This window comes from Apteryx mantelli, chromosome 3 (assembly GCF_036417845.1).
Source record: "Apteryx mantelli isolate bAptMan1 chromosome 3, bAptMan1.hap1, whole genome shotgun sequence".
Taxonomy (NCBI): domain Eukaryota; kingdom Metazoa; phylum Chordata; class Aves; order Apterygiformes; family Apterygidae; genus Apteryx; species Apteryx mantelli.
In genome coordinates this window covers 34,747,990-34,763,175 of record NC_089980.1, presented here as the reverse complement: position 1 = coordinate 34,763,175, position 15,186 = coordinate 34,747,990, and the positions used below count along the sequence as shown (strand labels likewise).

General features: G+C 40.1%; 1 protein-coding gene across 1 annotated transcript; it reads right to left on the bottom strand.

Moving 5' to 3' along the window:
• Positions 1-4,424: 4,424 nt before the first annotated feature.
• On the bottom strand, positions 4,425-14,922 carry NEK2 (NIMA related kinase 2). The gene is made up of 9 exons (XM_013949904.2): positions 14,805-14,922; positions 14,384-14,601; positions 12,841-13,078; positions 12,027-12,109; positions 11,652-11,778; positions 10,608-10,827; positions 9,572-9,626; positions 9,397-9,467; positions 4,425-6,995 (listed from the first exon to the last, which is right to left on the bottom strand). The coding sequence occupies exons 1-9, from the start codon at positions 14,898-14,900 to the stop codon at positions 6,769-6,771; spliced, it is 1,335 nt and encodes a 444-aa protein (XP_013805358.1). The 5' UTR covers positions 14,901-14,922; the 3' UTR covers positions 4,425-6,768.
• Positions 14,923-15,186: the final 264 nt, after the last annotated feature.

The window sequence follows — 15,186 nt, the reverse complement described above, 5'->3', positions numbered from 1 at the left end:
ACCACATGCAAGTGAAGGCTCTAGTCGTACACACTCTAACTCCAATCCAGGCCTCTGAAACCAGGTTTCCAGTGCTCTGCTCAGGGAAATTCCCTGAATTTAGGCAATGCAGGATCCAGTTACTTGGATTATTATTACTTACATTACTTACATTATTACTTACAATGCAGTCCATTACTTAAGACCAGTAACTAGAAAATACAGTTTCATGCTCTTTCCCCTTTTGATAACAAATGGATCCCCACTGAATACGGCTTTGCACAGAGGCGATGTTCCCCTGCAGCCTCCAGTTTCGTCCCTCCGTCTCTCCGTCCCTCAGGTACTCAGACAGGAATTTGGCTTTGAAGAAGAGTGGCAAAATTAGAGCAGGGAACTTTACTCACTGAATCTCTCACAGACTTTTAGTGACATATTCTTGGTTGCTCACCTGGGCTTGTCACACTGCTGATCTGTGCCAGTCACATTGGTGAAGCTGGCTGAATCACAGTTGGTGAAAAATGACCTTAAGCATGATGAGAACAAGGTCCCGGTGCCGGCCTTACAGGCAGACAGATCTCCTTGAGGGCATCATCCAGCAGCAGTTCTCTGACCACACTTGTCCCTCTGGAAATTGACACAATGGTGACATGGGATTCCTAGTTTTCAGTTCATCTGGGGAGAAAATTTTTGCATCTGCCCTAAGGGTAAGTCTGTAATAATTCTTCTAAAATATATTATTTTTCCAATCAACTGAATACTTCCTTGATGCTATGATTTTCTTTAATGCTAATGCTTCCTCCTGCTTTTAGTTGTGACCACAAAGTACTTATAATCCAGTGCAAGCTAATTACCTGGATCACTGCCATGTGAGGTATTTGCTTCACCTCCCAGGAAATCATTATCTGTCATGATCTGCCATTTGCCCTGATGGCTTTGTTTATGTTATGGTCCAAGTCTCAGAAAGTCCATATTATCTTTCCCTAGTGGCATCTAAAGATTGATTAGTAGTAGTCAGAAAGGACTTCAAATGGTAATTAGCACTCAAGTTGGTCACTGACTTTAACACTTTTATTTTGTCAGGCAGCATTTTCTGAACTTCCTGGATGACCTAGTCATCTAGCTCTGGGGACGCTGGAGTGCATCCTGATGGTCCATGAAGAGCTGAGAGGTCAGATAATACTGCTTCTCTTTGCAATTGGATGATGAAACACATTATGGGCAGAAAAAAATGCATTCACTGTTCCCTAATGCTACATATAACTCCAGAGAGGTCTGTGACGTCCATGCTTGCCAGCGGGCTATTGATGGGACTTCTTGTCAAGGCAAGTCTGATTCGGTAGAAGCTAAGATTGAGAGCTCTACCTAAAATGGCTTGTCTTCACTTCTGGTGAGGAAGATGGATGGTTTGTTCCTGCTGTGTCTTTGGCAATGCTCTTAGTCCACGAGTAGCTAACAAGTGTAAGTATTTACAAACATCTAAAGCTAATTAAGTTGAAGTCCAGCCAAGTGTTTGAAAGAAACCGTGTCATTGACTTCACTGGGCTTCTGTTGTGTCGTTGGGACCTGGACTGACACACAAACATATGCAGCAATTAGTGTTACATGTAAACTTGTTTCTACTGACTTTACAAGAGCAAGACCTGCTAAAAGAGCTGAAAAAGTAAAAAAATATTTAGTAGCTATCTCTGCAAATAAAAATGTTTTTCAGACTAGTATAAATAATGGAAAAAAAATTCAAACACCTATTTAAATGCCATCACATTTTTCATAAATCTGTATGTTGTATTAATTTTACCACAAAAAAATTACATATGAAAGTTGATAGTGGAAACAGCATTATTTGTTATTTATTATTCACTGCATGTCATGTTCTAGTCAGAGTTTCAGTTGCCCAGGGAAGTAGACATAATGCATTGAGACCAATAATACTTACTATTTTAATTCACAGTAAAGAAGAGTGCAATAATAAATGGATCCATTAATCACCTCTGCTCAAACCAGATAACCTAGCAGCAAGCATCTTCCATCAGCGTTTGCATTCAATTCTCACTGCTGTCCCAAAGCTGAGTTTTGATAACCAATGAAAAAAGAAAATTAATTAGCCAGAAGTTTTCATAAATACATTAAGTTATGTTTTCTTGCCTTTAAAGAACCTATATTAAAAAATAAGACTATTTGTAGCTGACTAATTCCAGGTATCTCTGTGGCCTTGCTTTTCTGCCTATATTGTAAAACTCTCTGACTCATGTCACTGGCAGCAGTTTGACTTATGCACTTTCATTTTGACAGTGCAAAAATGCATATTGTGTAAGCCATTAAACATCCGCTGCTTACTGAATGCGACAGCCCCAAATCTCAGACCTAATAACCCAGTGTGGGTGGAGTCTGAAAGCTCAGATCCAAATGGCATGAGTCCATTTTGCAGAACGCAGAGGATTTTTCCAATAAAACTTTATCCTTTTGTGGCAGCTGACCCTCAGAAGCATACTTTGCCTTCAGAAATGTACATCAGATAAAGGCAGCGTTGCCACTAGTATAGTAACTTCTTAGCATTGCTGATTTGACTAAAAACAAGATTAAATGGAAAAGCAGTATAATGTATATATGTGTATATATGTGTATATATAAAGCAGTATATATGTGGTGTTACACTATCAGTCTGTAGGGCTTTGTAATGTTGTAAAGATTAATATTTAACTTTTCGCTAGCTTTTAAAGTAAATATATAAATAAAACTCACTTTTAATACCCAATGAGGATTATACCGTATGCAGCCTTAATTAGGGCAAAGTCTTCCATGGTGCAGAAATGCCTATTAAGGAGGCTCCCAGGGCAGGCTTCGGCTTCCATGCCCAATATACCAGATTTATAGCTGCTAGGATTTCTCCAGCTTCGCACGAGTTACACAAGGGAAGAATGAGGACAAGGACATGGCCCAAAGGCTGTCATTGCACCATTACTACATCCAACCGTATTTTGGACCACAAATGCTAGAGGCATTTCTTACTGGGGACTGCACTTTTATCAGCACAGCAAGAAGTACCCCACAGGCACTAGCGCAATGAGCAGCATCAGTAAGGGGCAATCTCTCTTTGCAGATGAAGACAACAAGGATAATAGCAGGGAGTTTCTGCACTGCCTCTTGTACCTGTGGGAAACTGCAGGAGATTGATTCCTGCAGTGAGTGCCTGTGAACCAGCTTGTGCCATTATTAGGACCACCTCTTTAAAAGATCGTTTCCTCCTGGGTTACTCGCCAAGAGTTAAGGCAAAAATGTGAATCTCCCTGTGGTAAAGTATTTTATAATCAGGTGTCCCAGAGGGATTTTTTTGTCCACCTGTTCAGTGATATAGTACAGATTAAATGACCTATCGATATTTATCTTTAGAAAGAAGGCTAAAGGCCCTCTATATTTAAGCCTGATTTCCTTTAAACATTTGATCTGCCCAGCTAGCTGGCACCTTCACACCATTTAGGCACTGCGGTCACATGGAATAGCCTGGTCAACATGACAGTTGAGCAGACTAATCATTAAGTAAATTACTTTAAATTCCATTCCCTAGTACATGCACAACTGTCCAAAGTTGGAGGCTGTAGTTTTACGCATATAGGTTATTTTCGCCCAGTTCAGTTCATGCACTGCACATACATGAGGGGAAGCGGGGAGCTAAGGATAAGGAGCGGGATGCATCCCCACCACTGCCACCAAAATTCTGCCTGAAATGCAGAGGACCTGGACAGGATCCTCTGAGCACCTCCCCATGACCAGCTCACTACAGACGGGAACCCGAAGCACAGGACAGGGTCTGGACCAACGTGTCACGCAAGGCGGCTGAAGATCAGAGATCCACTCCACATTTTTCAAAGATGATATAGGTTCCCCCCAGTCTATCCTAGAGATAAACTGTGTTCTGAGCACATAAAACTTCTGTGCCTTCAGAGGTGACTTCTATATGTCATTTGTGTACCCACAGCTCTACACATTATTAAAATACCTGATATCAATACTAAATGTAAATGAATTTATCTGCACAACATCCAGTAGTGTAAACCATTCTTGTCATCCTGTGTATCATGTGAGAGAAAGACTTAGCTGTACCATAATACATATGCAGAAATTTACCCTTACTTTTAAGAGATGAGTATACCCATCAACATGAAGGCAATGTTTTGCAAGCACTCTACAAGCATTCACTACCTCCATAAATAAAATGTTTTGCTTTCCTGAATATCTTTGAAAATTACATCCTGAACATGATTCCAGTGCTACACACAAGTTTTAAGAAAATCAATGTATGCATTTGTAGGAAAATGTGAATTTCAGGATTTCAAAGCCAAAATCCTGAGACATAATGAAGGCCATCTCCAGGATGCCTTCCCCTGCATTTGATATATACTGGTAGGAAATTCTTAGTCCAGGAAAAAACCTCCAGAAACATTGCCTTTATTATATTAGAGTAACAATACTTCAAGAGGACCTCGTGGATAATGTAGCTCAAATAGTTCAATGCTACAGCTGTAACTTAAGCAGTTCTCATTTATTACAGTCATTACGATTGATTTAGTTTGTACTCTCCCTAGCAATTCTTATTAAGAATAACATAATTGTTAACTAAGATTTTGATTAAACTGTTTTTATAAAACAAACTGAAGATGCAAAATAGTAGATCAGAGATAATCACAAGTAATTGCACAGGTGAGTAAAAAAACACCTGTAACATGAAAAGCAGCAAATCTTGCAGCAACACAGTTATGCTTTTCTGGAGCAAGACAGGTAAAAGTATATTTCAATCAGATCTTAAATTTTGTATTCATCAATGTATCAATAAACTACAGGAGATCCACAATTACAGAGCAACAGTGCCATCTTGAGATCACCAGAGAATTAAAGGAAGAGGAAAACTGCGAGTACTGATCCGAAGGTATACTACTTTTAACTGCAGAAATTATTTGCATCTGCATGTTCCAAGAGGAAAAAACAAAACAAAACAAAACAAAATGGAAGAAGCCATTTTCTTAGTCTGGTCTTGTTAAAAGCAAAACACTTACGAACAGCTACCATTTCAAAATATTGTCTTTCTTGAAGCATTAATTACTAATTTATTTTCTTGGTTGCTTGATTTCCTCCTTTGATTAAATGGTACCTGCATTTTGGGGGGTAACAAGGTATACAACAAAATATTTGCACCCTGTGTATGTTTTCAGGATAGAATACTATCATATATTCTACCTCTTGCTGTTTTATGGGCTATACAGCAAAGATCTAAATGAAGCTGCATTGCAGATCTTAAGAAAATTTTCCCTCTACAAAGGGGTTGAGGCACAGAACTGAAAAATCTGAATATACAAACATGGCGAGAAAGCAGGTCAGTGAGAAAACTGCAGCAATCCATACGGCACAGCTACTTTGGCTATGTACAGCTAACAGGCACTTCCCACCTCACCCACCGCGGGGTAAAGACCACTAGAGTAGCAACAGACCAGCAAACAAAATGGGAGCACTCTGATGCTTTTAAGCAGAGGCTGTCGTGAAAACAGTAACCACTATTCAAGCAAATATGATAGCTTTACTGGATGCTCATTAAGAATCTACTATAGTAGAACTCATATTTGGTGATACAAGTACTTGTCTATCGTAAAATAAGGCAACAGCAAATTTATATTTCAAGTGAGATTCTCTTTCCCAGAGAGAAAACATCTAGAATACCTTCTTATCTAACATGCCTGGCCCAACAAGGAAACAAATGTTTTGAAAACTAGCTGTTTTCTATGAACGTATGTTTCACGGCTTTTCAACCCATAGCTAAGAAATCATTATAGATGATACATGCCAGAAATCCTAGTACCAAAAGCTAACTCATGAGCCTGAGTCAGTTTGTGAAGATGACACCACCATAAGCTATTCATCTCTGGTGGGGAACTGTGAAGGGAAGAATGGAGATACATCATAGGCGTCAAGAAAAGGATTTGCTGTTTAAAGCACAATTGCCCCTCTCCCCAAAACAGATGCTAATACCCAGGATGGTGTCCCACCCAAGACAGCAGCCTCAGGGATCAGTTTACAGCACAGAGTTTCAAGACAAACTGACACTGACGATTTACTTTGAATGCTGTGCCCTGAACCAGGCCTTTCAGGAGCTGACGGCTGAGCCAGGCAGCAGGAGCGATAAACTTGTCAGTTATGCTAAGCTGACCCATCCCACTCGTTAGCTGAAGCCATTAAACCAGAAAGGGACCTGCTTTGACAGGGCACCTAGCTAGTAGAAAGAGGTAACACAAAATCTCTTTTTACTCTTTTGACAGTTAAAAAGCAGTTACAAGAACACACAGAAAAAACCTACTACTTTTCCCACACCAAATGCACAAAGTATCAATACTTCTTTTATCAAGAATTGTACATTATGATTAGCAACAATTTAACCTACAGATCATGAATCTCTGTACATTTTTCATCAGAAAGTTTTCCTCACCAGATAGAGAACAACCTATTTTTACCATACATGATATTTACTTTTTCAGAAAAGTAATGCACGGTGAACAGGAAGAGGACCAAAATATTTTTTTCTTTAATAATACAATTCAGCCTGTTTGATTTGGTATCAAAACTATTTTCATAAAATAAGCTTTTATATAATCTTATGAACTACCTGTCATAGACTAAAAGAGTTTATACAAATTCTATTAAAAGATATTTTCAGTGGGTTCCAGATTATAAGAGGGAGGCACAAATATGTTCCTATTCATTTAATCAACTCTAAAAAGTTAAATACTGTACATCTATGTTACAATTTCAGCGCATGCCCAAGATTTGTCTGCTCTTTAACTGATAGTTTTTTTCCAGTTCACACAGTGCTTGAGCACGTAGATTCACAGCATATAGACGTTTTTTGAGATCACGGCATTTCCCTTTTGAAAAAGGATAGTTTTCCAAATTAACAGGATACACAGCATTCTCTTCGCTTCCATCAAAGTGGACTTTTTTCTTGTTTGTAGAAAAGGGGAGCAGAACCACATTATCTTAAGAGAGAGCAATAAAAAAAAAAGCACTAAATTAGCATATCCCTCAGCATTTATTGCTTTAGTTATGTTCTTTAACCCTGCCACCCAATTTGCTAACTACATATGGATTAAATCTATTAATGTATAGTGGGGTTTCTTTTCCATTTTTTGGAGGAAAAAAATGAAAATAAGACTTTAAAATGATTGTGTTAAAAGGGTACATGCCACTACTTTTTAGGGTATCCCTCATCTTATAGAAGGCTTTCAGAAAAGCTTTAGCTGAATTTTAAAGACTTTTACTTAAGGAAGTAATAGTAGAAATAATGAGACAAGCCATAAATTTTATTCTTTGGAAGAAATTCCATGTGAAATAGTAACATAATCCAAAAGCAAAAGGAAGTAAAGGAGGCTCCCAGCTACTGAAAAAAAATGTTACCACCCTTTTTTAACATGGGGCTAGAGTTGGCCTGCCCCTGCTAAGTCAAGTGGGTAGAGCTAGGCTCTGACTAGATGAATGAGTTTAGATGCATTAATAACTAACAAGCTATTTTCACAGCAGCCTCACAGTTACACTTCAGGCATATACAGCTGCCAGAATCAAGACAGTTTTGTGGGTTTTTTTTAAATGGATTATGGTAGAAAAACTGCCATTAAGAGGTATTAAAACACCTGAGCTCTCTCATAAAAGCTGACTTTAAAAGACTTCTTCTGTGGAGGGCAGGAGAAAAGCCACCTTGCTGAAAACCCCAACCATCCTACTCATAACCTCTGAGGCCTTAATTTTCAATTTGTGGGGTAGCAAAAGGATGCAGTAAGCGCAGAAGAGGCAGAAAGACCAAAATGAAGAGGCTAGTGAATGTTTCAGCATCTTCAGAAGTTTCATATTAGCAAGCTACGTGTGTATTAACTTGTTAATCCTTCCTTAAGAATTAGGGAATCTATACAAAAAGAATGGGTTCAGGTGTCTAGGACTGCCATAGAGGCTAAGGTTTTTGGTATTCTATTTTATTGCAAAGTGAACTATGTAACTGATGGAGAAGGAATTAGGGAACCAACAGCTATACAACATGAAAGTTAAAAAAAAAAAAAGTAACTGCAGATAACAGAAGCAAGTGATCTGGGTAACAGATATTTGGAAGAACACTAAGACCATTCATGTCAGGACAGGGAGAATTTTAGGGAGTACTAGAGTAACATGGAATGAATTAAAATAGTAGCAAACAGCACTGTTACAGAAGTATGCTTAATCAAATGACCTGCAGGTAAAGACCAGCAAGATCTAGTCACTCTGTAGTAATTGTTAATTTCTTTGCATTATCTAGAGTTATTAGCTCCCATCCAGTAATTTCAGATGGACAAAAATCCCTGTTAAGACTAAAATGTAGCATAAAGGGGTGGGAGATGCAGAAAAACAGAAGCAAATGCTGAAGCATGCTTACCCTCGTCATCCAGCATAGAGACAAAATCAGAAAGCCCAAAGCAAGTTTATTTTTAATTTTATATTCTTTAATATATTAAAAGAAGCACAAGATAGAGACAGGTGGATTTCTCAAAAAAGAATGATGGAAGTAGCTCAAGTACCACTAACTTCCAGTGGCATTTTACTTATGTTCTTTCCTGGTATGATAGGCACTTTGGAAAAATATGCAGTCTTGACTTTACTTGCATTAGAGAGATCTTCATTTAGTTTTGGTTAGAGACAAAGCAAGGTATTTTTGCTGCATACTAAAGTCTTTGCAACATTTTTTTGTTCTGGAAGCGCCGTTTAGGACCCAGCCATTCAGTATTCCAACACTTCACTCCTGCTCTCTCTCCAGCAAATTTATAAACTCATGACTATTGCAAAACAAATTGGGCTGTGGGGAGTCAACTAAATATTATAGCACGCTTTCAAAGCTGTTTGTTCTAGTGACTAAAACTAGAGTAAAGGAATAGCAGTTTGTATTCTTCAGAGCTTAGATAATGCAGAGGTCCAATCCCTATCACTGGCTACAAGTATCAGTTTCCACCTTGATGAGTTTAGAAGTTCATGAACTAAAGTTGAAGTGATTAGACATGCACAATTTTATTAAAATTTAATCAATGCTCTATAAAGATGATAGATCTATCATTTAAAAAGTACAGCTCAAAGTTTGTTTTACAAGTCAGTACTTCAATCACCTCACCAAGAGAATCCGATTTTCAAAATAGAATAAGACTGTATTGCTGACAGTAAGTAAATTGTTCTCATGGCTGAGCATCATTAAGTCTTTCTGCAAAGCAGGAAATCAGGAGTCTATTCCAAACCATGCAGAGATAATTGGCATTTGTCTCTTTAAGACAGGACTTGGTACAGCATGCATAATGTCAGGGGCACTCTTCTGGTCATACCAGCCTACATCTATCAGCGCCTGTGGGTTCTTGTAGCATGCTTTCATACCTGTACCATCTGTGCATGCTGAAGTCCTCTGCTCTTTGTAGAGGTTGTAGTTCCTCATCAAGTTTTCAGCTCTGTTTTGAAAAGAGAATTTTAGAAAAATGTTCAGTCTTAAAAAAAAATATATATATATACACACATATTAATCTAGGTAGCTATAGATAGGTTAGTAAGATACCTAGCAAGTTTGTCCTCTGCCAGTCTCTCTCGAACACAGAGCTCCCGTTCTCTCTCTGGAAGCAGAAAATAGGGTAGTATGCAATGTTAAGATGTAAATGTTAGAGGGACTGTCCATGATGTATTTTCCTGCAGAAAGAGCTAGTAGTAACCTGCCCGATGCATCCATATTTCTACTTCTGTAGATAACTGCTGTGCAGACACAAGCTTAATCAATGCATTGATAAAGCACTGGATCAGTATGCTGAAGTGCCAGCCATTTTATTTAATTCTGCCACATATGCAAAAATGAAGCTACAGTGGCTTTCCATTCTGCAAATTAACCCATTGTCATATATGAAATATCTGGATAAAATATTTAAATGTCAAATACTGGAAGACAGATATGATTCTATACATCTTCTTTACAGTGGCAGCTGTTACTCGGGCTCACAAAACCATATATAATGGCTAAGATCTGCCTTAGAGTCTACCGCATATGCAGAGAGGTATTTTACCTAGGCAGGAGATCCCAACAACCAAGAACCAGCTCTCTACACTGTTTCACAAATAAGCTACCTATAGGATGCTACTTCCATTATAGCAGTTAACAATTCACTTTGAACTATATTCTTGCTTCAACATTACCCTTCCCTTAAGGCTACACGTTTATGTAGCCAACATTAGTTTATATAGCCAGAGTAGGTGAAAGGCAATCTGCATTGCACAGCACAGGCCAATACAGTCAGAGCCCGTTTCTTGTATGCTTTTGTAAGTATTATTCATTTTTTAATAATCATGCCACACCAGGTTTCTATTTCTGAACTGAACTACCAAGTACATCTTGGTAATTAAAAACAAGAATAAGCTGGAGTAAATGAACAACTCCAAGCACTCTGGTTTGCCTTAAGACAGAATTCTGGTCATGACTACAGGACTGTGATAACATTAGTAAGTTAGATGAAAGCTTTGAAGACATTCCACCCTCCCTTACTCTACACTTGTTCTTTTGAATTAGAATCCCATTGTCATCCCCTTCCCAAAGCAGAATATCATACGCTCCAAACGTTGCTCTCTCTCTTTAATGGCTTGTTCTCTCTCCTGTAAATGTTGTTCCTTCAGTTTCAGCTCATTCACTGTGGTTCCTGAATGCTGCAGCCTCTCTGGCTCCCCTGCTCGCTGACCTCTCTTATCACAATTCTTTTTTTGTTCTTCTGCCACCAAATCTGCTATCAAGGGGTGCTGCAGAATGTCTTCAACAGAGGGTCGGCAATAATCCTAGAGGAGAGAAGTTAGCAACAGGTTCCATCTTTTAAAGAACCACCATTAAGGCCAGGAATCCCCCACTAAGACCCACCTCAAGTTGAGACCAGCCGAGCTGCTAGATGGTAGTGAAAGAGAAGCTGGAGAAAAATGGAGTTAGGAAAGGGCAGCAGCTAAGCTATGCCATGCTGATTCAACCAGGAGACAACAGCTGAGAGGAGGCTGTTGCCAGTCTCCAGTTCTAGAAGCTGCAGCTCTGGCTCCCCCAGCCCAGAAATCCACACCTTAGAGCCTGAATGAAGAGGTAAGCCTAAAAAGAGATTGTCAGTAGGTTCTGCAGCTAATACACCACATCTCCACACCAAAACCTGTCACTTCAGAGTCCTGAAAAATCCACGTCTTTGAGACTTGTTTCTTGTTACAGCTCTGTTGTCTCATCCAGTGTTATTCTCCTCAAATTCTTCCTCCATCCCACCCCTTGAGGTGAGCTGCTAGCCGTGAGAAGCAGAGCATCCAAGAGGGAGGCAAAACAACTTCTTCCAAATTCCAGCCCAGGAGGTAGAAGATTGTTAGCATGCTGTTCAGTGGTTCCATATAGGCCAGTATTCAGACAGCCTTCTGGCATCCTGCAAACCTGGCCTAACACTAAACTGCTGCCTTTGTTTAATGAACTTGCAAAGCACAATTTTTCCCCTCAAGTGATATTGCTAGTCACAAGGTTACTGGCAACCACCGCTCCAGATCAATTTGTTTCATAATTAAGGAAAACTGGTACTTCAGTTTAATGGCATTGAAGGTTTAATCAAATTACAGGTGGAAAAATAGTAACTGATTCTTACCTTTAAGTTCAGCATCTCTTTGAGAAGTTCATTCAACTGTTCTGAGTAGCGATATGGTATTCGTCTGAACTTCCCTTCCCGTATCTTTTCTGCCAACTCCTTTTGGTTGTAAGCTCTAAATGGAGGCCTGAAGAATATTTTCTTGGTCTTTCACTAGTATTACAGGACTTATTTTTCAAAACAGGCAGACTTAAGCAAACTACAATCAAAGATTAGTTTTGACTACCTAGTGTCAAGACCAATACAGAAATAAAAATGTAGTACTTGCATCCAAAATCTTTTAAGGGTTACCTGTACACAATGTAACCACATATGCATTACCAACTATGTTTCTACTTTCTCTTCTACTTTTTTTTGCCACAGAAGTATACTTACGAGAGTGCGCATAACTCATACAGGAGACATCCTAGAGACCAGATGTCAGATTTTTCATTGTATGACATGCGGTTCATTTGTTCCTAAAGAAAAAGAACAGTCTTAAATTTATGTTTATTAGCTAAGACATTCCTCTTTTATTGCAGTATTGCGCATCAGCTAATGTTCAAGGAGAATTAAACCATTAGTTACTGGGTTTACTTAAGATTCCATTCTAATTAACCTCCATAGCCATTCTTACTAGCAATATTTTGACCACAGTTAAGTAGCAGTGCCACACTGTATAAAACTTAAGAGTTGCACCAGTCTCCATGCCTCAAGCAAAATTGTTTCCCACACAAAATTCACAGTATCAGGCAATACCTCTATTCTTTCTCATTTACAGTACAAATTAAAATCTTACTGTCAAGAGAGACTTTAATAGCCTTGTTACCATAATGTTATGAAACAAAAGTGCTTTAGCCTTTCTGCTCCTTTTTAGGAACATTAAAATACTGCAACATAACTACCTTACACTAGCAGTAAGATTCCAAGAATATATCAAAGCTTATGTTGTGAAGAGGAACCTGAATTAGAAGGTAGTGATGGCATGAGGAAGAAAGGAGGTGGAAACATCTAAATTGAATAACTTCATCTGCAGAACATACACCTTCTTCATAATGGGGTGGGGATCACTTAAAGGAGTCACTTATATTTAGACTAGTAACTTTTCATTAAAACCTCCTAAACATTTATGGAACCTGAAGACTAACACTGCAAAAAACAGATCTCGGAGGAAGGAAAGAGGAGATGAGACACAGAAGGAAGGACTTACTGGAGACATGTAATACGGGGTTCCAACGAATGTTTTGGCAAAGCTGGTATCATGGTGCAATATTCTAGCCAGACCAAAATCTCCAAGTTTCACATTCTGCTTGCCATCTAGAAAGACATTTGCTGGCTTTAGGTCACGATGCACAGTGACTGCACCATCGCTCCGTCTGTGACATTCTTTCAAGGCCAACGTCAATTGAGCCAATACACGGAGAACAAAGTTTTCTTCTAAGTAATGTCTGAAAGGTAAACACATTCTTGAATAAGTGTAACCTCCATAGCATATACAGCACATTTAAGTAGCTGCTGCCAGTCTTTCAGTCCTGTAATTTATTATTTTTTAATACTACTGTTTTTTAATACTACTGTTATTACTCATCGCAGTCAACCCCAACACCTTTTTAAGGAAAAGCTAATAGCAACAAGCAGCTACATGCGTTATTTTAAAAGTGGAAATAGAAATCCATTTACTTGGTCACCTGTTCTTTTTAACTGAAAAAAGGGAATAAGAAAGTTTTTTCATTGGTAAGTGTTCAAATAGAGTTATTCATTATGCTCTGCAGCAGAACAGGAAGGTGGGAAAAATTGTGAGCAGTATGGCCTACCAGCTAGTCCAACTCTAAATATGTTGGAACATATCTAGAATTTTATTGCAGAATCCCCATAATGTTCTCCTCTTCCCCCAAAAAGTCTAAAAACAGATCAAGCATGTAGAATTGCCATCATTTACAACATGAACATCAATCTGATGCTTTTGTGATTAGTTCTACCTCCTTGCTTGCTTAAGAGGACAGTATATGGTCAACCATTTCTAAAACTGTTATGAACAACATACAGCAAGAGAGCCAAGCCAGTACAGACTGTAACATAACCCTCCTCAAATTGTAATGCTGATGTGTTTGGGGCAGTTTCAACTGTTTTGAACTGTTCTCACACAGCAATACATATGTGTTGTGTATGCATTTCATTTAAGAATATGAAACTGATATCATAATAATTAGACTTCTAGGTTTAAGATTACACCAAGGTGAAATTTTGTCAACTCAGGTGCCTGTAAAGGGTCAATGCGCAGGCATATATGGTAATTTTTAATAGTATGTTCAAAATTGCTTTTTCTTTGCAGGAACTTTTGGTGATGGTATTCTAGAAAAAAAAGCATATGAGTGTTTTTCATTAGCAAGCTAAAAGAACTCACAGACTATGCTACTGATCTAAAAGAGCTATGACTTGCTGCTTGAAGTTTTCACTGTCATGCACAGCATAGTACACAGAATTCCTTCACCAGGGGTCAGTGTTCTTCGCTATTCGGATACAGAGAAAGAGTTATCCTATCACTGGTTACATCCTCTAGCTCAGTTCCGGCCAGCATAATGATTTTGTACAAGCCTTATCACACTTCAGAAAAGTCGCTATGTGCAAGAAATCAGATCTGAAGTTGCTAGTGGGTTATTAAGGGATACATCTTGCTTTGAGCTTGCTCTTTTCATTGCCCAGGATGCTTTACACTAGGTACTGCAGGATGATCGCAAGCAGCTCTCACGTGCCTTTCCTTCGTGCACCGCGTGATGAGGCTGGCCAGATCGCCCCCGTCACAGTACTCCATCACGATGTACAGGGTCGTGTTGCTCCTGTCGATGATGCGATCGTAATACCGGACGATGTTCGGGTGCTTCAGCTCACGAAGCAAGTTCACTTCCGAAACAAGCATTTGTTTCTCCGCCTCTGTCATGGAGCCGTAGTCGAGCTCCTTCCAGACTAAGACCTATAGGGGGGAAGGGAAATAAATAAATAAATTTCTACAGCGATTGACCCATAAAGCAGAGCGGGGGGGGGGGGGGGAGTTAAAGCCGCTCGCTTACGCCGAAGAGCCGTTGGGAGACGACGCACACGCAGAACCACCGGCACGTTAAGGTGGGACACGATGCCCCGTCCCCGTCCCGCCCCGCGTCCCCGACAGCGCCTCACCTTGCCGTCGGCCTTGCGGCGCACCTTGCGGCACTTGCCGTAGGAGCCGGCGCCGATGGTGAGCAGCACCTCGTAGTCCTCGGGGCGGCTGGGCATAGCGGCGCGAGCGCGGCGACCGCCAGGCCGGGCCCCAGCACCTGCAGCGTTTAAACGCGCCGCCTCGCCCGCCCATTGGCCGGGACCCTCAGCCCCGCCCACGCCGCCCGCCTTCCCATTGGCTGTCCCGCCGTAAACAGCGCCCGCCAGGTAACGGCCGTTGCAACGGCCGCGCAGCGGCGCCGGGGAGCCATCGCGAGAGCTGCCGCCGGCACCGCCGGGCGGGGGGCACCGGGGGGGCCTCTCCCGGCGGGTTTCCAAAGGCGAGGCGCGCAGCGGGTGGCCG

Bases quoted from the DNA above. Each gene is read 5' to 3' on its own strand.
- NEK2 (XM_013949904.2), bottom strand. From the start codon at position 14,900: ATGCCCAGCCGCCCCGAGGACTACGAGGTGCTGCTCACCATCGGCGCC. The intron at 13,079-14,383 runs GCACGTGAGAGC...TTTACCTTTCAG, and splicing joins ACGCGGTGCACGAAGGAAAG to ACATTACTTAGAAGAAAACT. The intron at 10,828-11,651 runs GTAAGAATCAGT...TCTCTCCTCTAG, and splicing joins AAGAGATGCTGAACTTAAAG to GATTATTGCCGACCCTCTGT.